This window comes from Diadema antillarum, unplaced genomic scaffold, assembly GCF_040938485.1.
Source record: "Diadema antillarum isolate AM-2024a unplaced genomic scaffold, OU_Dant_1.0 scf00000104, whole genome shotgun sequence".
NCBI classification, from domain to species: Eukaryota; Metazoa; Echinodermata; class Echinoidea; order Diadematoida; family Diadematidae; genus Diadema; species Diadema antillarum.
The window spans coordinates 587,057-611,830 of NW_027270993.1; the positions used below are offsets into that span (position 1 = coordinate 587,057).

General features: G+C 40.5%; 1 protein-coding gene across 1 annotated transcript in view; it reads right to left on the reverse strand.

Moving 5' to 3' along the window:
* Positions 1–304: 304 nt before the first annotated feature.
* LOC139719106 (metabotropic glutamate receptor 3-like) overlaps positions 305–24,774 on the reverse strand; it is a 34,225-nt gene continuing 9,755 nt past the window's right edge. Inside the window, exons 2-5 of the mRNA XM_071630540.1 lie at positions 18,660–20,204; positions 17,176–18,248; positions 1,850–2,051; positions 305–785 (exon numbers count right to left, since the gene is read on the reverse strand). Of these exons, the coding sequence (XP_071486641.1) occupies positions 685–785; positions 1,850–2,051; positions 17,176–18,248; positions 18,660–20,007 (2,724 nt within the window). The 5' untranslated portion in view covers positions 20,008–20,204 and the 3' untranslated portion in view covers positions 305–684. The remainder of the gene's footprint in view (positions 786–1,849; positions 2,052–17,175; positions 18,249–18,659; positions 20,205–24,774) is intronic.

A 24,774-nucleotide genomic window follows, 5' to 3' on the forward strand; every position in this document is an offset into this window, starting at 1 on the left:
GATGATTGTACGCCATTCCAAGTGTTGTATCTCAACATTACTGCTCATTGATGCACACTCAGAGTTGTGCACAGCTGCTGCTGCTCGGTGTACACTATAGGAATAACGCCCTCTCTTGTTCATTGTCCGCAAAGTCAAACTTAAAAAGAAGTCTGTTAACGCCAGCTAGCGTAGGACGTTATACGTGCACCCCGGACGTGCACTTTATCATTTCAAACGCAATAGCGTTAACACAGTCAGATGCGTTCCACAGTTCGACACCTGATGTCACGTCTCTGCAAAAGATATTTCGTTTTTCCTTTTCTATGCGACAAGTAAATCGCTCATCACCCTTATGATGTCCTGATGTGGGTATCATGGAATCAGTTCTCCGAAATTACTTTGAAACACCTCATCACCGCTAGGATGGCAGCGAAAGCGACTCCATTCTTTTAATCCCAAGAATCGCGGACCTGTCATTATTCCGTGACATATTCATCCATCGAGACCGCCCCAGGGTTCTCGTCACGATCCAGCCCCAGTGCTTCTCGGAAAGCTGATGAAGATTGCACCGCGAGGCTGGTTTGATGCCGTGCCTAGCAACCGTCATAGCCACCAGACCGTCCATGACGTCATCTTGACGCGAAGTTCATCTCGGCCGACGAGATCTTCGTTTGATTGGGTGCTGGCAGTCACGTGACAGTGTCAGAGAAAAGTCTGGCTGGTTTCCCCGTCTGTGTCCTGACTATCGTTGTGTGTCGAATGAGCCATCAGTTTGACTCTAGGGCGGGGTCTTTGGACTGAAACTGTATAGGTGAAAAAGAAGCAAAGTCCAAATCCTCCTTAGAGCTTGCCTTAAACTGAGGTCGGTCCATTACCTATAATAACAATCACAGCCGAAAAGAAGCCGTTGTAAGTACCCTGGTAAATGTCAAGTTAGAGTTCTGATTATCACGTCTTACCGCCAAAATTACCAAAGTATGATTGACAGAAAAATGCCATGATGTGTTTGAGTCAAGAAACCTGCAATTTGGATATTTGGTCATCTTTGTTAATTCATTCTGGGTGTAATCACGGATCGATACATTCGTCATCAGGTATGAGAACATTCGAGGATTAAAGGAAACAGAAAGTATCGTTTGATAATTTTCAACTAAAGGGGGCCATTGGTGTATCATCATGTGTTGTCAGATCATGATATGAATAATTCAAGAGCAGATCATTACTTTACTCTGCAGTAGGGATATTTCTATCGCCATTATTATGCATCATATTTATACATTCACGGCACCCCCCCCCCCCCTTCCGCCGTGTCTACGAAATCAACCCAGGAATTGAATATATCTATAGTTTACAACATAATTATGAGAGTTAAAGTTTTTAATTTATTACAAAGTTAAGAATCGATTCCTTCAATGCCATTCGACAACGACAAAACACACATACACCCTGACAAACATACAGAGAAAATTAAAATCTCCAAAGTATAAGGACGAATTTCACAGATTCACTTTCAAGGCATTATTTTGCATAACATGCTTTCGTCTTGTTTATAGTGTTCACTTTGGCAACGAATTAATCATGATGTTTGTTCAAAAAGAAACAATTAAGTAAGAAAGTACGAACGTTCATTTGATGAATAACACGTAAAATTAAAAATAAACAAACTACCATATTTCTGCACCAGTGTCAGCATTGCAAGTGAGAAATAAAATTACTGGCTTTCTACGGGGTTGAAAGGAATACACTGGGACGAGGATGGGTAAGGGGAATAATACAGTCGTACTAAAAATCATTTCAAGGCATAATACATGATGATACATGCTCACAATGCATGCAGCAGGCATCGGCATTTCCATGCCGGACTAACCACTGTGGTATAGACTGTGATTGTTCACCTCGTCGCGAAACCGTGCTCCGTCGTACTGCGAGCGCCGCGATGAGTGCGAGCTGAGTCGACGAACGTTCTTGTGCGGCTGGAAGACGATGATGTAAACTTTGGGCGCGAAAAGACAGGCGAGCGCAACGGACGCACACAGGCTGACGGACACGCACAAGGTGGTCGTCTGCAACTGAGAAACAAACATTGGCGAAGAGAGAAAGGCATGTGGTAATGAACGAATTGTTTTTTAAGGCGAACAGCGAAACGAAATCTATACGTCTTGAGGGGAACAAACATGGGTTGAAATGTCAGTCTTCTTGTCGTTGTGGCCATCATGCTCAGGGGCTTTAGTTACCAAGAATGTAGGGTAATGTTCCGATTGCGGAATTAGATTTGAGAGTATAAAGTTTGTTCTGACAGGTGTGTTCCGCTAAAAATGCTAGCTCGTTATGGTAAGGATTGCGACTTCTTGGCAAGGTGTACATATTACAATCATTTTAAACGATTCATATGCCTTGCACCGCAATGCGACAATGAAAACACACTCCGCATTTTGACATTCCATTTTGCAACTGTGCAATATGTGAAAGGTGGAAAGAAATAGAAAACATTATGGTATATCTAATATTCTTGTTTGATACTTCAAAGATTTATTATGTTTGATTTATATCAGTATTGTCTGGGGCAAATTATTTGTTGTATAGGGCCCCATTTTTTCTCTCTCTTTCTTCTTCCTTCAAAACACGACAACAGTAACACTGCACCATTGATTAAAATTAATGTCTCTGATCAAACTCATTCCTGTTTTGTTTTTTTAAAGAATGACAATAAACGGAGGAGCAGCCGAAAAAATGATAACTGAATTCAATGAATGGCGAAAAAATTAATGGCACGGATAGTTGCTTGTTCCTTTTATTTGTTATTCTATTTTCTATTATTCTTTCCCCCCCCCCCTGATTTCTTCCTTTCTCCCGATCTCTATTGTGATTGTTGCTTCCTTTTTTCCCCTCCGTAATGCACCAAAAGCCACCTGACACTCCATGTTGCACCAAATGAAGATGGAACTTTCATGGACTGCTTGTATTGCTACATCAGTCTCAAGTGGTTGATAGATATCGGACGAGTTTCGTCTCATAGTCGAAACAGAGATATTCGTCCTCCAGATCAAAAGCTCCAAGATATCTTAGGCTGATATCGTCTGATAATCACCTTTTCTCTCTTCCCCCGACCTCTTTACCCACAGCTCACACGCGCAAGCCTTTTTTTTTTTGTGGCCATGATCACGTTTGTCAACCAAACGACGACTTTAATTGCTTTTACTCCTGCGTGAGACCATTATGCCAGTCAAGTAAACTGCTTATTAAGGACGGTCTCCTCCACCTGTACCATCAGATGCGATATAGTGTATGTTTTTGTGTACACTAAATTATACGTATTTATGTTTTGAAAATACTCTATCTATATTTAGATTAAGAACGTAATTGATTTGTCACAGTGATTTCATTTGTACAAGTGGAGAAATAAACAAACTGAAACTGAAACTTATCGTGCATCTGAAATCATACCATTCCCTACATTTCTATCAGTATGACATGTAAGACATGTCTTTCTTTCGAAAGAGAAAGAGGATCGGAGGATATGCACAAGAATGATATTAACGTACCTATGCCAAGACTATACCCGTTATGTGATTTAAGACAGCCGTATTTGAAGAGTAGTTTTGCTTGGATTGATTTGTTCCACAGCGGTTCGTTGAGGGATTGACAACAAATTGGACTACTACCGCGTTTAGAGATCACAGGTTGATACCAGAGAAAGTGGCTGTCTTGCCTACTAGCTCCACTCATCTCGTCAAAGTCGCTTACAGCTCTTTCCTACCTTTGTGTGAAATAATGGAGCGGGGATTTACTTGGTATTTGCAAAGAGCACCTTACATCTCTGCCTCCGTGTCATTCGTCCGCAGCTGCTTCTAAAAGAACTGATTTATTTAGTAATGAAAGAATGCCAAGATATATGGTCCCGGAGTATGCAATTGCTCTTTTTTCTGCTTCGAGTCAAGAGGGCTCATATATTTGAGTCACCGATCGATATATTTCCTGGCCTCGAATACACAATTCTCTCTCAGCAAACGTCAAGCCCTCAACCTGGCCGGGGCCGGCAAGAAAGGCCGCCGTCTCCCGGGTCGGATGACTGAGTGTGGCTGGGAAGAGAGCATATGCCAGCTTGTCCCGACACACTGGGACATTTTGATTAGGTTGCTGATGCATGCTATCATTCGGCAACATAGTCACGCGTGTGCACTTGAGATATATGAAGATGAATCGCAAGAAGGAATCACTCACGGGTCTGTTTACACAGCACTGAGGCTTTATCAACCAAAGCTGCATACTTCATTACTGCAAATTCTTCGGAAAGCATTGTCCCAGGCTTCCAGTTTTACGTTAATTTGTTCCTGACGTTGTTTCTCCATTGAGAGACATGAATGCGCACTTATTGCTTATCAGGACGGTTTTTCGTCATTAACATGGGTAGCCTTCCGAAAGAGGGTTGTCATAATATCTTTTCATCTTTTGTTGTTGGTATTCTTATTCGTAATTGTGGGTATCATACTGTAACTGCAACAAGAAACATGTCATATCTTTTGATTTTCACAGGCTGATTTAGGAACACCAAAGTGCAAAGAAGGACTTTTGCACCTCATCATAGTAATGTTCATTATTAATGAAAGGTTTCTTGATAATAATACAGTTACCATGGTGAATATAACTACTAGAAGAGGCAGGGTGGTTAAACAACCAGTGGGTTTTACAATGTAATTTCGTTAAACCAACAATTTATTAGTTTATAGGTTTTTTTTATTCATGTATTCACAATGCAAACATTTGTATTCATTATTGTAAATATGTTCATATTTATACACATATTCATTACTATAGATATGTTTACTTTTATACACTTACTCATTATTGTAAATACATTCTTGTTGAGATTTCCATACTCCTGATTGGGGGTCGATAGAGTTTAATGAACTCTTAATAACATTTTGTATTCTTAATAATCATTACACACACACAAATCTTTATATATTTTTGTTTGCTTGTTGTTTGTTTGTTTGTTTGTTTGTGTGGTTTTTTTTTTTTAAGCAATGAGTTCACAAGTAATCACCCACTTGAATCTGGGTATGAAAAAAGAAAGTCGTGCTGCTATTTTAAAGATTTCATTTGGTCTTTCCCGTCGTCATAAGTTTCCAATCATTATGCTGAGATATGGTGTTCCGTTTCGTCCTTAGTTTGGAGAAGTTAGCAGACACAAAATACTGGGTAAACTCTACGGCACTATATACAAGAAACGGTAGATTGCTCTTTTAGTGCCTAGTATTCGTACAAGCATCCATGTGATGATTTATCAAGCGGCGAAAGAGCCAAGCAAAGATGAGTTCATGTAGCATCTTCGACAAGTCAAGTTACAGCTCTACACCATGCTGTTCAAGTTGAGTGAAGTCAGAAGATCGGAATTATGAAAGTTCCATCAAGCTAGAACGCAAAACAAAAGCAGCGGGTACGAAATGTTGAAGTTCCCCATGTTTTCACCGAAACTGATATCGGACACCGCCTAAGTGCAGATGAGATTACGTTTGCGTACAAAATGATACAAAAATCATGTCTTGCTTTTTTTTTTAAACAACAACCTTTCACCAGCTAGAAGTCATCATTGCTAAGTAATTGCAAAAAAACAACAACCAAACAAACAAACGTAAAAATACAGTAGATGGGAGGTATTACAATTTTTTCTGATGGATTTTTAATGTCCAAAAGGGAAATTTAGTTACAATTTGAGGCCTTGACTTCATCCCCTTTGTTATAAATCGGCACTAATTTGTGATTTGAGACTAAAGCTACATTTTCGTGAAATCATGTCAGTTTTTAAGATTCCATAGCTTTACTACTGTCATAACATCATTCTGTACATCTGATTTTACTCTATTCACTAAATTCGCCTTGAATATTGTTTTTCGTAGGCCTACACTTGCATTATGAATCTTCCCGCCACACTCCGGGTGGAAATCAACCTGTCTTCACACCTCCGAATTACACCAAGCAAGACTTCATCCCAACCATCGGAAACTTGGCAGATAGCGTGAACGCAGATCGATACCCAGCTTTCAGCGCCATTCCATTTATCTCATTTGGGGAGAAAAATCACTCAATATCCCGCAAGCGTCGATAAATATGTCTCTACTGTGATTTTGCCATAACTCAGTTAGAAATCTGTATGAAGATGTACCACCTGTAAACATTTCCCAAAGCTCTAATGTATTGATGTATTACACAAACAATGCATACCCATGTGTATTCTGTTGGCGCCAGTAAGTGGTTTATTGTGTGTTTTGACGAAAAAAAAAAAAACCCGCAAAAATATGCAATACATAATGATAAAGAGTTTATTCTGAAAAGCTATCTCAACTAAATACTTCTGATGTAAGATTTCCAGTATACAGTTTTCTAGATGAGCCCAACCTCATTGCTTAAATCACCAATGTTGCATGAATGATTCAATTTGAAAATCTGAAAATAAATTTGCAATCATGAAATGCGTTAGTGTGAGTGGTTAAACTGCCAGTTACATTGGATTTTCACATTTGATTGCACACGCAATTTGGCCTTGGCATAAAGTAGTCAAGGTGCGTTTTCATGAAATCCGTAGCAAACAGGTTATCCAATTAATGTGACATACCTTTCAGAATTCAGAACCTATGTGGAAGTACAAGTGGTTGTGTGGCAAGACTCTGGTACGATTTTTTTTACAATGCCAGTGACAGCAATTTGCTTGATATAAAGCAGCAATCGACCGAACTATTTGGTCTACGAACTCTTCGAAAGTCTGTCGGAAATCCAAAAAGGTACAGAAAAGGCACTCTCCAGTTTATAAACAATGACCGAGAAGAATAATGACCTAGACCAGCTGTAGACGTAAACGGCAATTTGAATTGAATGTTAGAAAGATACTGACGTCATAATTGTCTGCAGAAAGCTATTCGTCGCTGATTGGCTCATCTACGTCACGTGATTGCAAACACGTATTGCAGATTGAAGATAAGTGGAAACGACAGAGAAAATGATGCGAAAGAATTATTGGTAACGACCTTTTTGTGACTGCGATTCCACCGTCATAATCCATTGCATCATGTGTAGAGTCTAATCCTAGATCAAAACGAGAGAAATCTACAAAATACGACTCTACTTAGGCAATGTTGCTTAATGGGTTTATCTGCAACACTTGCTTAAGGAATAATCATCCAGCAAAGTAATATCATACATGTTGTTACAATGTGAGCAGTTTACATGAATAAGATTAATGAAGAAAATCATAAGAATAAGAATGAACTTGACATGTCTGATCGCAAATTACTGATTGTGTACTCAACGTTGTTTTCCTCTGAAACATGACAATATTGTCATTCTATTTGTCTTTCATTTCATCACATTATTTCAGTCAAACATTTTGGAGCAGCGGCGGTAATTTAGTAATGTCCTTTTTTTTATCTCTGAACACTGTGTGCTTTTTCGCTGCTTGACGCAGGAGTAACTAATAAAAACATTTTCTATTTGATTGACGGATAGACAAATATGTGATAGACAATCAAGGGGGCAGCAAATATGAGGGAACTGCTCCTAGCTTTGAAGCATATCATCCAATATTATCGTGGTGTAATCACACCGCTTGCAGCACCATGGACTGGGCCTATTTTGCTGAAGAATTTCATGACTTCCATTAGTACATTAATATATCAAAATTTTTATGTTGATTTTTTTTCTTTCTTCTGACATACAAAGAGAGATTCTAGATTCCTGGATTCTCCTCAATTCCCTATGAAAAGTATATAGCAATATAAATCAATACGTATATGACCCCATCACACAAACACAATCTACAGCCTCTCTCATTTCAACATAAATATAATAAAGACTTTTCAGGAAAAAAAAATGATTTAAAGCAATAGTGAGCATTTGCTTTTCAACTCACACACTGCTGATTATCAAATATATTATTTTATTCCAGTGATGTGAATGCCCAACATTCTAAACTTATCAGTGTACTAGAGAGAAAACACCTCTAAGATGAATTTATGCACATTCATGTTTCCAGCGCATATGAAAACATGATGTTGATGGCAGAGAAGATCAGTTATAGAGAATCGAATGATGTGCACTTATATCTAAAGTAGGCTAGCACCACTAGTTCGTAAGGATGCAAGATATATTGGCTACAATATGTCGAATAATGATATTAAAAAAAAAAACACACAGGAAAATGACCACAGGCGTACGTGTGCCAACGATCCGTCAACGTGGACGGATACGGCTCAGCTTCGAATATAAAAATTATTGATCACTGTTGTCCATCCTCAGAATAATTATTTTGTTGTTCATTTTAACTGTAAGAAGAAAAGATATCGGTCCAGATCATATTTAGAGATAGGAATATTCTACGTGTGTGATCGATCGATATATTGTCATTACCAAACAGGTAGAAAGCATTCGTATCATTCACGCTGTCCAAAGAAACTTTGTGTGTGTGTGTGTGTGTGTGCGTGTGTGTGTGCGCGTGTGTGTGTGTTTTCATTATAACAAAGTTATTGCTTAACTCTTCCGATGGTTTGTGCGTCGCAGTATTACGTTCGTGGGTTTTTTTAAGGAGATGATTGAAAACCGGAAAGTACTGATTTTGTCTGAAAAACCAAAACCAACCATATTTATGGCACTCTTAATAATGTACATTTAACCTCTACCTTGTTCCCTTACCAATGCTTACAGACGCAAAACACGAACCGTGTGCTGTTGAAATAACAGATCCGACGATTTGGTTTCGTCCTAAAATAGTCCTGTTAAGAACAGTGTCGTTTTCTCCTTAGCAATCGTATAAGTCATGTAAGTCTTTTCCTATTTTCACTTGTCTTATTTTCTTTTTTCTTTGAAAGTGGCATCGCTTTTCGAGGCTGTTTTCGTCATCATTTCTTGACTTGTACTATGTAGATTATCTGGTACTGTATTTGTAAGACAGGGTAACAAAAGTTTAAGCACCAAGCATATTTCACTTAAATTGCTTGGCAGAAAATAAATGTTGGCGTCAAATTAGCGGAACAATATCCGTCCATTCATTTAGTGAGCAATTCAGAGGCACTGTGGATCACACAGAGCTAGAAAAGTAAATTAATAGACAAAATGGCCATCAACCTGGACTAGGCATTCCCTGGCCCTGAACTGAATATCAGTTAGCACATAAAGCAAATGTATCGTGACCACGTTTTTGTTTTTGCCCCTTAATAATGAACTGTTCAAGGTGTCAGCACGCAACTGCCAGCAACTTTACATCCTCTGTACTAAGACTCTTCATACAATGAGGGGCAACATTATTGACACATCTCCAACTTTTCACTGTCTGTCCCAAATTTGTCTCAGTAGTCTCACCCCAAAAAAAGAACAACAACAAATAAACAAACAAAAAAACATAAAAAATGAAATATATCCTACAGGAAAATCACACTTCTCTATTAAAACAAACCTGCTATTCAAACGCTCCTAGAATGAAAGTGTGGAAACTCCAACGATATACAGTGCGTATAAACAAAACCCCGTAATTCAACTTCAGTGGGCTACTTTTCCATACTTGTCAACAGTAGAGCGTCCAATGAAGGTCGTGAGGAAAGAGGGACTCTCCTTCTTCCCATTGGTACCTAATTGTGTTAACAAATGTCATGCATCTCCTATCCTCACGGCCCTCATTGGACTCTCTATAATTGACAATTATGGAATAGTAGCCCTCTATAGTTGGGATATTTTTTTTTTTTGATACGCACTGTACAACCGAACAAGGCTTGAATCAAGGCACAATAGGGAGACATTGCCCATAAGTGTAAATAGTATGTAAACGTCAGAACAGTTACCAAATATCATCAGGTGTTTGTCAGAGCTGAAGTTAATTATGAATACCGACCATAATCATTAGCGTCAGGACAAATTTAACACTATTTCACACTGCCTCATTTCACAATATCCCTCTGTCGTACCAAACCTAGAAGAGTCAGTTCTCTTATTGAAGCTATTATCATTACGATTTCTTTAGAGCTCATGCATGGATGCATGGCTTACGTAAATGGAATAAGGACAAAAAAAAAAAATAATGTAATTAACCGGCTATCACAAAGTGCAAAAAGGCGGAAGGGTTTGTGATGGAAATAGCTCCTCTGGCAGTGCCTAAAATTAGCAAAGGTCGGTGTGCTGGCAAGTTTTGCTAGGCGTGAAGTTTGAATCTTGATCATCACGTTGAACAACTTTAATTACCAGTGTGGCATTCAGTGGATTCTAGAGCATAATATAATACCTGAAGGATTGACGTCAGGGGATGAAATTGATCCTTAATTTATAATTCTTGTTTTTGAACATTTTATCAGGTTTTTATGGCGAGGGTGAGAATGCATTTAGCTTGTGTGATAGAGGAAGAGAGAGGGAGAGCACGCTATGATTAATGTAATATAGTATTTATAGTATTTATGCTGTATAGCACTTTGCTCCTCTTTTGACGTCATTAGGTAGTGGGCATATGATTGACAAGACAAAGTTAACATCCGTGGGTGTTTCGATGGGTTGTGTGGGCCTCCCCTGAAAACTTCCCTGGGGTTCATGTACTCGTCTCGACTGTCTTGAGCAGCAGCCCGTAGAGGGGATAATTTTGGCTCTTTCGATTCGGAGCCATTTGCACCTGCGACCGATTAAATTAAAACTTAGGAGGAAAAAAATGAAAGAAAAAAAATCTGCGGGCATCGCATTTCGCCCCCTGCACATCATACTGACAGCTCGGACTCTTCACGGAATAACTCGCCCGCTCGCACCACCTCTCGAGCTGAGCTGGGGGGAAAAAATCGTATATATCAATTCTCGGCCTCTGGAGGGCGTCGGGAGAAGGGAGTTTGGGGGGGGGGGGACATCCATGACAGTACCTGTCGAGTTCGACATCTCCATACCCCATTTCAGATGACCTTTAACCTCATTTTCCATCCCGATGCTTGTAATGCCCGTTGAAACGGGAGAGGCTGCATGCAATATTGACGTCGGAGAATGTCTATGGCATAATACATTTATGAAAGGGAAAATGGGACGTGATACTGTGTTTTGATTGCATGATTTCGTTCAAAACATCATTGTATTTCCGATCAAATATCTGAAAACAAATGTTGTTCAGATAATACCGTGTTTTTTTCTCAGAAATTGAAATACATCATGCGCTTTTAGCTTTAAGACTGTTGCTCTTGCTGATCTATTTACACCCAAAGAGAGATTTTTTTTTAAACATGACTCCGATAAACAGAAGTTGGGAGGAGAAGTTCTTCAAACTCTACTACATGGTGTCTTCTACGAAAAGTCAGTCAACAATAATCACAAGATGGTCCCTGTAACTCAATACGTTCGACCCGAGCGTCTGAGCCTGATGCTTGTTTTCATAGGACTCTTAATAATTCGTAAACTAAGTAAACCGCAGGCAGCCTTGGTTATGTCTATCTCCCATTGATGACGTCACTAAAATGCTCGTTGTTGATTTGACGTGGCAGTCAAACATCAGGAATGTAAACACGGACGATCGACAGGAACTTGTGTTAATTTCTTCGTTTTATCCTAGGGTGGAAATACCTCCAAAGAAAGTCTGCTGACCCCCATGATAGCACGCTCTCTGCGGGTTTGAGCACCGGTGAAAGAAAGCTCCCAATTCAATCTTGATTTCATTTTCCATAAAGTAAACTCGAGATATCTGGCAATTTGCTCATGCAAGAAAACAACTCGAGACTCCAGTCGTATCTGATAGTCTAGACTCTAGACGATGCAGGCCAGGATACAATGAGTATAATACATACTTCATAAGATTTCATCGGTTACTGCACTGCTTTACTAAATGACTAATTTATCAAAATCCCGTAAACATGTTCTCATGAAAAGGATAAACCAGTAGCTTAAACATTACTAAGTATCAGTTTTGCAATAATCATCTTTATTTCATAGCAATGCTCGAAAGAGATATCCTCTTCTCTTTACACAAAATTGACTAAAAACATTATCTTTCCTTTTCTTTTAATTCTCATATGTTCAGAAAATAGTCAGAGTACATCTACAGCCTCGAGAAGAGGCGAGCATATAGTTATTGAAGAACCCATTAGTTTTATTGCATGATTTAAAGTTTCTATGACAGTTTGATCAAAGGAAATTTCATTAGAGTGAATATTCCGCCATTAGTGTTTTTCCGGATAGTTGAAAGTTCATAGAACTATAGCTCAAGTTCATGTAGTTGGTGCCATGTACAGTTTGCATGGTGGGTTCTCATAAAAAAAATTTTCGGTGACTGTTTTCAACATTGTATGCCATGAAAGAATAGGGGAAATATCAAGTGTGGCAGTAATACGATATATTGTGATAGTATTCACTGATGTTCAAGGAATGCGATCAATACAGTTATGAATTGACGTCAGTTTGCAACGACAACAGATTGCGGAGGCCTTCATTTCTTGGGTGGTGTGTCTTGGGTCCTGTCTTACAACCATCTTTATGCATCGCCGTCACGTAGCGTTGCTTTACTTTTCATATTTGCCTACCGACCCCTACATGACAAAACGTTGGCTTGTCCACTCAGTAGCCTAAAAAAAAGTCTGGTGAGGCATGGTTCGTCCTGCCTTCTCTTTGACAACCATTTCGGGCTGTTTTTCAGGATCGATTTCACAGAGGTGACGAATATGACACGGAATGTCAAAAGAACACCGTCCGACCAAAATGAAAAGCAACCCGCCAATTCATCGCTTTGCCGCTTAGAATCTCCCGACACCATGCTTGCGAGAAGCACTCGGCCGCTTGAGCTGTACCGACACTTTGCCGGTGTCATAAATCGAACACTTCCCGCGCAGCATCCTAACGTCTGCTGGCGCAGTATACAAAATGCCGTTCTAAAAATGCGAGCTTTCGACAGCGTACTTTTTTAAGGTCGGTAGGTAACGCATCTCCTGTATCAATAACCCAGGAGATGGCACGCACGTTTGTGACGTGCTATGTTAATAAGCCGTGTTCGTTTAATTCTTAACTACAGCCACTGCGGTACGCACAGAAAGTAACCGGTAACCACCACAGAGTCAAAGGAATCTTGAGGAAACTGTCTAATTTTGTTGGAGCTTATAGGGTCTAATTCAAAAAAGAAATCGTTGTGGAACAGGGCTGACCGAGCCGTCATATAATCATTCAAAGAATAAAAGCACACACAAGCACATGGGCAAGTTTTGAAAATAATGATGCTGTCTATATGAGCTTAACTATTTGTCCATGAGCGAAATGTCGACTCCATGTTGTAAAACCATTCCAATAGCTATCTTACACTGCAGTCAATGACGACTTACTATGGTAAATCCAGGCACGCTAAGATTTTCACCGTTTGAAGAATTTGATGATCGTTTTTATCATAAATTGATTTTCACACAATACCAGATAGGCAATGATTCCCGACGCTATGTTTATGCCTTTGCACCCTCCTAGTTCAAATTTTAATGGCAATAATTTCTACTGAAACAAATTGGTCTTTGAAGAAACTTCTGGACAAGAAAACTGAAGACAAAATAAAATAAAAGTTGTACAAAAACTTGTCGTGGTGCACCATTTCCTACATGGATAAGCATTTTACTTTTCTTGGAAAGAGTCACACAAATCAAAATGAAATGAATTAGTCATCACATTTTTCTATCATGTATGATCAATGCATTCGATGCAAGGCTTCTTCAATTTATTCACCACATGCAAGGGGAAACATTGATGCATGCAAAGCTCCCATATTATGTATTAATCATTTTATCGTAGCAGTTTAAATCCCAGGACTGAACTTGTTTGGCGTGAAATAAAGCAATTATAGACCGGCAAGAATTCGATCCCGCAGAATTCTCATGTGTTTTCAGGAAATGTGATTTCCATATAGGTGACACTTAACCGGTCGAGTTTTAATTTCCAGCAATCATCATCCTGGGGGTGCTTGGCCGCTAAAGGCTCTCTCTAGAGACACGCGGCCGATACACACTCCATACAGATACAACTCGATCAGCCAAACCAAGCGTGTTGTGAGATGCACCTCAACTAGATCGTGAAATTCCGAATTTCTGAATTGAATTCTGCTTCCTCAGATTTGAGCCAAAGCAATTTTGCTTCGACGAACTCTCGACAGCGATCTTTTTTTTTCAGCTAAGAACTGTCTTTGTCTGCCGCTCACTCGTCATTGGGGAGAAGAAACTCGGCTCCGGGAATTAAGTGGAATAGGTAAACAAATAATCTAGAGCTGATTAGATATACCAGTCACTCATCGGGCCATGATACGAAGCAAATACCCTTACCGACAACCACAGGCATGTTTCATGATTGTTTTCAATATAATTCAATTTTTTTTTTTCTGGAGCAAAAATCAAATACATACTTTAAACACCATTTTTCGTGTATCGCAGGTCATTTATTCTGAATTCACCGCTTTGCTATTCAACGGAGCACTAAACAGTCTTAACATTTTTGTTTTTCGTTTCGACACCGATATCATTATCATTATCAGTTTCATCTTGTCGTCAGACACTGAAAGGTCACGGTATAGCTTCTTTAGAAAAAAAAAGTTGAATGTTGTGAAAAAGCTGACATTTACAGCGGTATTGCTTTGATGCCTGTGGCTAAGCGTCATTGAAACACAATTTCAACACAAATTCTACATGGGGACAAATAAGATACATGATACTATAAAACCTTTTTCTTTCTTCTTTTTAACATTTAGCACATTTTCTCAGTCTACGAATATTACACGTACTGTGATAACCCCTGCGAAATAAGTATGATGAAATAAATGAACACATGCACGTCATTGGGTGTAGCTATCATTTTATCCTTTCTTTTGGCCTACGCACTGTAGGATTCTAAGATAAAACAGGTACCTTGCTTTTCTCCCGACTACGGGTACCATCTGATACCTCTAAAAAAGAGAAAAAGGCGAGCAGGGGAGATATATATATGATCACCAGACAATTGTAAAGTGGTAACTTGATAACGCTAGGACTTTGTGGGTTGCTTTGAACGGTATCGTCTTTCGCGTCGTGTCTTTAGGGCGTTTGCAGCGACACTTGGACTATAATATGCCCCGGACCCCTGGCGGTGCCTTTCAACAATAAGGCTACATCTACCGCAGAAAGCAAGACGGCGTGCTATGATCACGTTCGCCCATTCCGAGTCGGAAATGAGTCGAAGCGTTCATGTTTGTCCCTATCAAGCTTGTAACCAAGGGAAGATGCCATAAAAATTAGTCGCTCAAAGAATAACAAGACTCTGAGTTGTTTTCAGCGGGAGTCGGAGGAGAGCGACTAGCTCTTCCTTCGCTGTGACAAGCCTCGTTACACTCCAAATGATTATTACCCCTACCCCTGACTCTCAAAGACACTGTCTTGCTTCCAACTAAATCCGTCTTGGTAACTGAATTGCTCCGATTTTCGATCAGTTTGTCCCCATCTACAACTTTTTTTCTGCCCCACTCATTACGTGAAGACACAGTCGTGTGATTATGGTTTTCCCAAATTTTACCAAACGATATGGAAAGCCATATCAGTGTGGAGACACATGTAGACGTCAATTTAGCAATCTGTGAGAAGAGACGATCTAGGCTCGTGGACGTCACTGATTGTGCGCCGATTATCAGTCTCACGGGATTGGTCCAATCCGGGTCGTTACACGAAATACTGACGTAACAAGCACGGAGGAAGGCGCTCTCTAAGCTGAATTTCAAATCGAATTCTATCGCATATCGGCAAGGAAATTTATCGTGCGTGCGAAATGGGATCGGTTTGTTTTCATTCGATTCAAAGGCTACATGAGATTGTCTTCTCAAAGAGACGAGATTCGTGCCTCAGGGGATGGAGAATCTCAGAAGTTTGATTCATTGCACGAAGACGAAAACAAAATGGACGAGAACGTCATGGAAGATCTCTCCCACTGGCTGATATACAGGGCCCTTGCTCGGGTTACCTGAAATCGCATTGGACGTATCCTCTTTGCGATCTCGCTGGGGATTTGGGGCATGAGTCTGAAACAAGGAGAATCATCATCGGAGAATGTTGACATTTCACCACAAAAACAAGCGAAAACAATGAAAAAAAGCAAAATATAAAACAAATCGATCAAGAATGTCATGATAAAGCAATGGCAGACCCATAAAGGCCACTGCACATTGTAGGTTCGTGATTTCATTACTCCAAGCCAACCGTCATGATAAATCTACTCAGGATGACGGAAAGATCTAATATGCACGTCCAAAGCATGAATCTTTTTTCTGAGTTCCTGGGCAAAATTGTCTGGCTGCATATCAAATGATAGCATTCGAGGTAAACACTCAACATCTGTACCATTCCTTGATTAATACTAAAATCTCTGAGAGTACACTGTATAATACACGTCTACATGAAATCTAGAGTTTGTCTGTGTTCTGACTGACAGGATGACTTTCATTTCGTATCGCCCGGTTGTGGTACAGTCTTGATCAAGATAGACAGTATTGCTATATCACGTGACACTTTGACGGAATATAAAGAATATGATATTGACAGACGACACAAATACGGACGGCCACTTAAGAACAAACTCGTATGCTATGCCTCTGTGGTTGTTTATCTTGAGAAAGTGCAAGACAATTGACCTTTTCTCAGAAGTACGATCATTTGTTTAAGGATCTGTCAGTACTTGACTGTCCTGGAAAACTCTATGAAAAATTGACCAGATCGAAAGACGTCTTTCTCGGTATCTTTTAGTGCCCCCACCCCCCCCCCCCAAAAAAAAAAAAAACAACAACAAAACAAAACCAACAAACAAAAAACTCATCTTACCTGATGATTCAGCCTGGATTAACGCAGTAGAATATTTCTTAAAGTAAGCGTGAAGTGATATTTCGTTAGCATTATGTAAAGAGTGATGCATTCATTAGGTTTATTTAATATCATTACCTACATAAAACAACCACAGTTTGTACTTGACACCTGAAGGGAGTGTGCTTTGATTGATGACAGAAAATCGGAAAGGGAAAGCTCTTTCAAAGATATTATTTAGTATACATTGTACAGTAACACGTAAAAACAAATCGATGTGCTGTTCAGTACATCAACAGTGTTGAGGAAAGTAGGAGATGGTACACTCCATGATGAGGAGACAATACTGGTGAAATATGACAAGGATTCAAGAAAACAATACTACCAAGAAGAGAAAGAGTCTGTGGTTACTTACTCTGAAATCATCCTTGGTGACGAAGTAGACTGGTACAAAGGCAAACCACACAATACATGTTGTGTACATGGTAAAACTAATGAATTTGGCTTCGTTGAAATTTTCAGGTATCTTCCGGGTCTTAAATGCGTATACCGTACACATTGCTATAAGAAACATGTCGTACACAAGTGACAAGACAAGGCTGATCTCTGTGATTTCACACTTCAAAATCGCTTCCGACTTGTTTTCCGAGAATCTCACAACTTTTCGCGGTGGATCCACGGCCAACCACACAAGTTCCCCGAAGATCTGTATGCTGATTAAACCCAGACATATCACGAGCTGGGAGCAGGGGCTGATGTACTTAGGCCGCTTTGCGGAGCGCGACGCACTGTCGAATATGCGCGCAATCCGACTGGTCTTTGTCAGCATGGCTGCGTAGCATATGCAGAAAGATAATCCCAGACCAAGTCTCTGGATGGAGCATACAATGACTGAGGGCTTGGCCACAAGTGGGAAGGTCATGGAGTAGCACATTAGGATCCCTCCAAGAAGAAGAAAGCTGAGCTCGCGACTTGAGGCCTTCACAAGCGGCGTGTCGCTATACTGGAAGAATATCACGATAACTCCACAGGTGGCTACAATTCCCAGTAAAGAAAGAATCATTGGGACGAAACTGTGGACAGACACCCATTCCATGTGTTCCTCCTTTAGTTTGTAGCATCCGGTGAGGTCGGCTGTGGGCCAGTACCCTACCTCGCAAGGTTGACAGTTGTACTCGTTTTCCAGGTACTCACGAGGTTTGCACCTGATGCACACCCAGCAACAGATCTGGTCGTCCTGAAGGAGTTTCATCTCACCTGGTCCACAGGGGAGGCTGCACTGGGAGTAGGGAGCACCGTGGGGACTGTAGCTATCCAGCCCAGGGTGGAAATGAACGGCAGAAGGATCCATTGAGAGGGTTTGGGCCCATTCTCCCACCCGGACGTAGTGGTACTTGTCGGTGCCCTCGATTGGTCGGAAGTTCATGACGTCATAACGTCCAGGTCCGTCACCCTGGGCGTCAAATGTTACTTCCGTGTCTGCAAGATCTGAGAACAAGAACATATGCTTCGAACTATTATGATTCCTCATTTCAACACTTTCGATGACATGCAAACATAATGATAGAAAGCACCCATTGAAGTAAGTTGAATTATATTTTAACGCCACCATTATACTTGAACTGCATACATTGTTAGCAGTGCCATAAGTGCAAATCTTGCATCCGAACACACTGCATTATTGACCTGTGTTTAGAAATGGAACCCTCTTTTCCCTCACATTCTGCATGATTACGGGAAAAAAACTTTATGTGTTATTTCCAGTGAATAACGATTCATGTCAACCTTTATGACGAAATATCTGGAATGACAATCTCTAATGCGTAATGCTACCATTCATTGGTCATCAATGGTGACGGTTATCAATCACTTTGCATGTGGAGTTCTGCGTATACTCACCGACAAACGATGTATTCAATATGTAGTCTTTGAAGAGGCTTACGCCATTGACTGGGGTCATTTTGTCACAGAGCTTTTCTGTTCCAGGGCAAAGGTCTTCATGCATAGAGTGCAAAGCATGCGCCATTGCGAACACAGCATCTACAACAAACTGAGTCTTCTTCTCTTGGTGGTGATTCTTTTCATTGAGACTAAGTCCGGAACAGACCTTTGAATGATTTCCATTAGTCCTAAGATCCACCACACAGTTGAATTTCTGTTCCCAAAATTTCTTGAACCAAGGATTTCGTTTGTATGTCAAAGGATTAAGTTTTAAGAAATATTCATCGAATTCTTTCACTTGTTTTGTCTGAAGTTCGATAGTTATAGCGCCCTCCGCGACAGCTTCACGTCCATTAACAGGCATGGCCTGGACTCCCCATCCATCACTGGCAATCCAGACGAACTTCTCTGTGGCGTTGGCACGATGCGCTGCTTCCAACAAGTCACGGGCATCCACATCTCGTGTAAACAGAACAACAACCCGAGCGGCTTTCTTCCGGCGTAGGTTCGTAATGATACGATCGTATGTGATCGCATCGGAGGAATAAGGGATCTTCTCAGAAGCGGCAATGCAGATATTTCGCATGACCCGTTCTTTTTCGAATTGGTCCATTCCCGACTCCCCGTATTCTCCCTCCGATGAAACAGTCGACACATACGTCCAATTGAACAGCGATAGAATATCGGCAATTGCTTTAGCTTGGAGTGTATCGGGCGGGACTGTCCTCGCAAAGAACTCAAAGCGAGATTTGTCTGACAATCTTGCGCTGGTTGAAGCATAACTTATCTGCGGGATTTCAAACAAACGCAGCAAATTAGACACCTGCATAGATACGGTAGAGTAGGAGCCACCTACGACCCCGACCACGCTCTGAGAGGGCTTCGATTTCGCGCTCGCGCTCTGGTTGAAGCAATTTTGTCTAGATGACGTCGTCAGAGAACTCCTGACAAATTCAAGAGATTGCTCCAGGGCGAAGGTATCCACTGAACACGTGTCCCTGACACTCGCACCGAGCTGGATTCCTGGCAAAAGCGAAGAATCATTGTTGACCTTATCAATGGCGAAGAGCATGGCTTCCACGCGCTGGATGCCTCTATCTTCGTTGATAAGACCACATCGTTCATCAGGTGTCGACCCGACGTGCGGTGAGCCTTTTTCATGAATCGGAAATAGCCCACCGATTACAATGTCTCCGGGTATCTCCGCCGTGGTCGTCGAGGCAACCCCTCCACCCAGCCGCACCATTGCTGCCACATACAGAAGACATAACAACATCAGGATTGCTGGTACGGTCGGTATCCCCATCTTCTCTCCAAAAAGTGCAGCCACGCGAAAGAAGAAAATATCCACAATGAGATAGCGTGGCGATGTTTTGTTCCCGTGCAAACATTTGAGTTGCTGCAATCTTAGGCAATCGCACTCGTGAAGTGATGTCTATTCAGTGGTTTCCAAAGTAACGGAGAATGCTGGCAAAACGGATACGTCCTGCCCCTGGAGTCATCCTGAACAGGGGAAAGATAGATATATTTAAAAAATGACTTTATGACAATGTGTCCAACGATTCTAAAGCAGTTTTGAATGTCACTGTCAACAAAACGAGTTACGATGTGATATGATAGATGACAAGTTGTAAGTGTCTTAGCATCTGTTTGAGTAGATACAAACAGTAGGTATTAGTCTTTTCTAGCTATTCATTAACTAAGAATGCCAATTAATGGCTTGTGAGAGTGAAACGAACAGCTTGAATAAAGTGAGTCATTTGGAAGGGAAACATCTGTTACCTAAACTGGACTCCTAATGAACTAAAGCCAACTCTTGGATTATTGATACAGCTAAATTTGATGGAATGTGACGATCCGCGGGGACATTCCAAATGACACTTATCGTTCCTATAGCATATATGAAAAAATATCATTGTGCATTTCTCACAATGTATGAGAGATAGCACAAGACTCGAAAATCACATACAGAGTATTGCATATCTGACATAATTTCTGTCGTTTTTACACTGTTCCCGTTCCTTCTGGGAAGGTATGTCAATTAAATTCGAAATTTTTGTTTCATCGACAAATTCTCTTGATTCGCATTTGTCAAGGCTTAACCACCAGATTTGATTGATAGCAATAACAACCTTGATAACATATACCGATGGGATTATGGTCTTCTAAACCGAAGGAAGCTTCACTAGATCCACCATCCCTCTTCCCAAGGGGTTCTGCTATGGCTATTACCCGATACTGCCTATTTCCTATTCATAAACTCAGGTCAAGTGGGACATTATATAGTGGGCTTTTTATGACTGCGCCTTTATATTTCTTGTTTGCTTTCACTAAATTGACCTATATCGCAGCGAATCTTCCTCTCAATAACTAGACAAAGAGGAGAAGGCCTAGAGTGGAAATAAGCTTTGGGGAATGGGTATTCTGAAGAGAAGAACAAAATAAGAAAGGTCGTTCAAGCTACAACAACAAATAATCACGAATAGCTTCATATCCCTTTAAACCGGCAACTTTTATCACTCATGCAGGATTTTTATACACTGCAAAATTTTGTTTCCTTGGTCGGCCGTTCATATGGCGATATTTTATAGGAACTTAATTATTGATTATGTCACGAGAATAGAATGACGCTGCAGAAACTCGAGATGAGCGTGTATGTGTGAGTGTGTGTGTGTGTGTGTGTGTGTGAGGGGTGTGTGTAGAGGGCGCGGGTAGGTAGTAAAACTGTAATCTTATTACTCATCTTGACCTTGAATAATGCAGCAGTCTCCACGATAATACCGTACGAGCATTAAAGGGAAAGGGAGTATTCTGCTTCAGGTACCATTTTCCCCCTTTGATTATGCGCAAAGAATGTTCGCGAGAAGTTGGATATCTTCCTTCTCATGCAACGTATCCCTGATCTTTCCATTTTCCTTGTGTGTGTGTGTGTGTGTGTGTGTGTGTGTGTATGTGTGTGTGTGTGTGTGTGTATGTGTGTGTGTGTGTGTGTTAGCGGTTGTGTCTTTCTATGTGTATGTACCTATGTATATTGTACTCTGTGCGTCCGTCGATGTTTTAGTGACTAGGTAGCCCCATGCGTTTTTGCGACAACGTTATGATAATATTATAAGACATTTATGTCGTCTTGTCTCTTGGACTTCCTTCTACACTATCAAAAGGAAAAGAGCAACGGTTGTTCGACGGAATTATGAAACAGCTTCATCAATCCCTTTAAACGGCTACGTCTTGTCAGAAAACATGCCTTACGTTCTTTTGATCTCATGTTGGCAGGTATGGGGGTGGGGTAATACCCTCACGGTCCATTTGTTGTTGTTGTTGTTTCTTCTCTATGAATTAAATGTTCACTTCCCTAGTCCCCTGGTTGTTTTCAACGTGCAAAGCTTGCTCAGATATCCAATTTCTTGTGGGGAATAAGTAAAAAGTCGTTTCATAATGATATTAGATATTGCAATTAAACGCAATTACTGGAGAGACCTAACACGAGCTTGGAACATGATAACACACAAAAACACGCACTCTCATGAACCCTTCTCAGTATGATACGCGTTGTGCCATTTGTACCTGCAGTGGAAGAAGCAGTGATAGTACATCGTGTGTATGAAAAAAATCTTTCAACAAATTGTAGAAATTTCTGCTCATAATTATATATCATAATCAATCCAAACATCGCTGGCGACATTGCATTTGTCCGAAAAAATATGACCTCGATCTAGACAGTGCTTTCTCAAAGGCAGTATATAATGTGGTTAATATGCTTGAAATTGTACACTATCTCTCCATAATAAAAACGGTTTATTATCTGTCAATCAAAATAATATTAAAAATTATTGTTATTTCAGATTCTATGCTTACATGTAATTAAAGGATATTAAAACATTGGTTTATATCTAAGATGAGATTATGTTTCCACATTACACTCTTCCACTAATAATGGTCAGCTTTGAACGAAGTTTAGCAAAAACTTGACGAAGGGAGTTTACTCATAACAGGTTATTACTTTTTTGTGGTGATTCATTATTCGAGAAATATAGAGCATCTTTTTGCTCAGATTATTGTTCTTAATGATATACACAACGCGTGAACCATATTAGCAGACCAACATTAATTCGCAATGACGTCACTCAGTGGTTATTACGCTGAAGATGAAGATTTCTTGTCGTATATGCCAGGCGCCTGAATGTGATTTGTTCAACAGGAGGTAAAGAATCTTAAACCACTATTGGGAACTGCTTGAAATAACGCAAGGACATCAAATCTGATATACAGCGGTTCTTTCGCCGATCCCCTCCCATGGTGTGTATGCTATTGACATTATTTTGAAGGCTTGATGCGTAAAAAGCATTAACCCATTTTTTAGTTATTGTATGTTCCCGGCTTAACTCCACTAATGGAGCCTGTTTTTGTCGGCCACCATTTGACGCTGATGTCAAAAGTGATGAGGGTTAAAACGAAGAGAGAATGAGACATAAAGAGAAAGAGAGCTAAAGAGAGAGAGAGAGAGAGAGGGAAGGAGAGAGAAAGAGGTGAGAGAGGTTGAAGAAAGCCGTGTGAAGAACTTTAGAAAAGTTCTATATCTAGACGGATTATCGGCTGAGTGCAGTGATTATTATACCTTGATTCTTCTCATTGTTTTGTCTCTGCTGTTGGAACTAACATTATTGGCAGCTATAATGACATCCAGCATGAATATCTCCATCAACTACGATTGATAATCGGTTTATAAATTGTATATTTTCAGCAAAACCTACATTTCTCTATTTAGGTAATGTGTCCTGACCAGTAAGCTTGAATGTAATATTACCTTGTGTGTGTGTCTTTTTTTAATGGCTTATACTTATGCCTTTCAGGGGAAAAGTTCAGGAAAAGCTGAGAGATTTGAAGGGTTCTGCATTCCCCTTGGACAAGTCTTAACTGGGACAGAGGAAAGCCGCTGATACGCTAAGAATGGTAAACATGGTTTTTCAACGCGGCCGGTTTGCCCCGGCCGGGTGTGATGAAGAATATGATCGTCAACTTGGAGGCGGAGTCCACCAGCGAGTCTTCCAACATCATTTTATTTTTATGATTTCTCCAGGCCCTATGCGAAGACCAGCCACAATTCTGTTAAATGCATTCGCGGCAATGCGAAAGGGTTAAGATTAAACCTGATCATCTATACGACGCCCTTAGTCCCACGCACGTCACATCACTTGCCATGCAAGATGAGGCTCTGCCGTCGGGTTCCATGCAACTCAGTTTCGTTACGCTGCGGAAGAGTTCGCACATTTCCGCGACATCCATCATATGACGTCAAGCGACTAATTGAAGATGATATCTAGATTAGACTTGATGCTTATTTGTTATTAATTGTACTTCGGTGATTTTCATCGCCCCGCCTCTTTCTGCTTCCGGCAGGTTGACAAGCGCTACAGCGAGGATTTTACGGATAAGGGAGATGGAAATTCGACTTGATTTTCAAGAGAGTTTAATACCCGCCATCACACGTAGTTAGAAGTCTCCTCGAAATTTCCGTAATCGACTGAATTGCCTTTAGGTACAGCTATTCATTGTCATTATCACCGAAAATCTGCACCGAATGGTTGGACCTACGTAGATTTCTAGATGTACTACATCATCTCCCCTGTGATGTTGGCTGCTGATCTAAACACTGACGGATCCGCACCACACTTATTAAATTTGCACACTTATGATGGTAGCTAGCGACATCTAAAAGTGAACAGCGTTTGCGCGTTGGATATCAAGCTGTACATCAGTGTGTCAGATATTATGACACATCACATATTGAATGCGAATGTATTTCTCAAGTCAACTAATTTGGTGTTTCCCATTACTTGACAATCCAGTGTTCAAGTTTGACTTTACATCACACCTTGCATTGTAACAAGCTGTAACACGTCATCTTTTACACATTTCTGTCTTTAGCAAGTTTCCTTGGTCACCAGAATTCCGAGCTTTTGGTTATGGAAGAGAGTAAGAGCCCCTTACTTTCCGATGCCTAGCTCCTGTTGAACATTTCAAGAAAGCGGAAGCAAAACTTCGCTCAGAGTACGGAAGGGTGGCTGTAACTAAT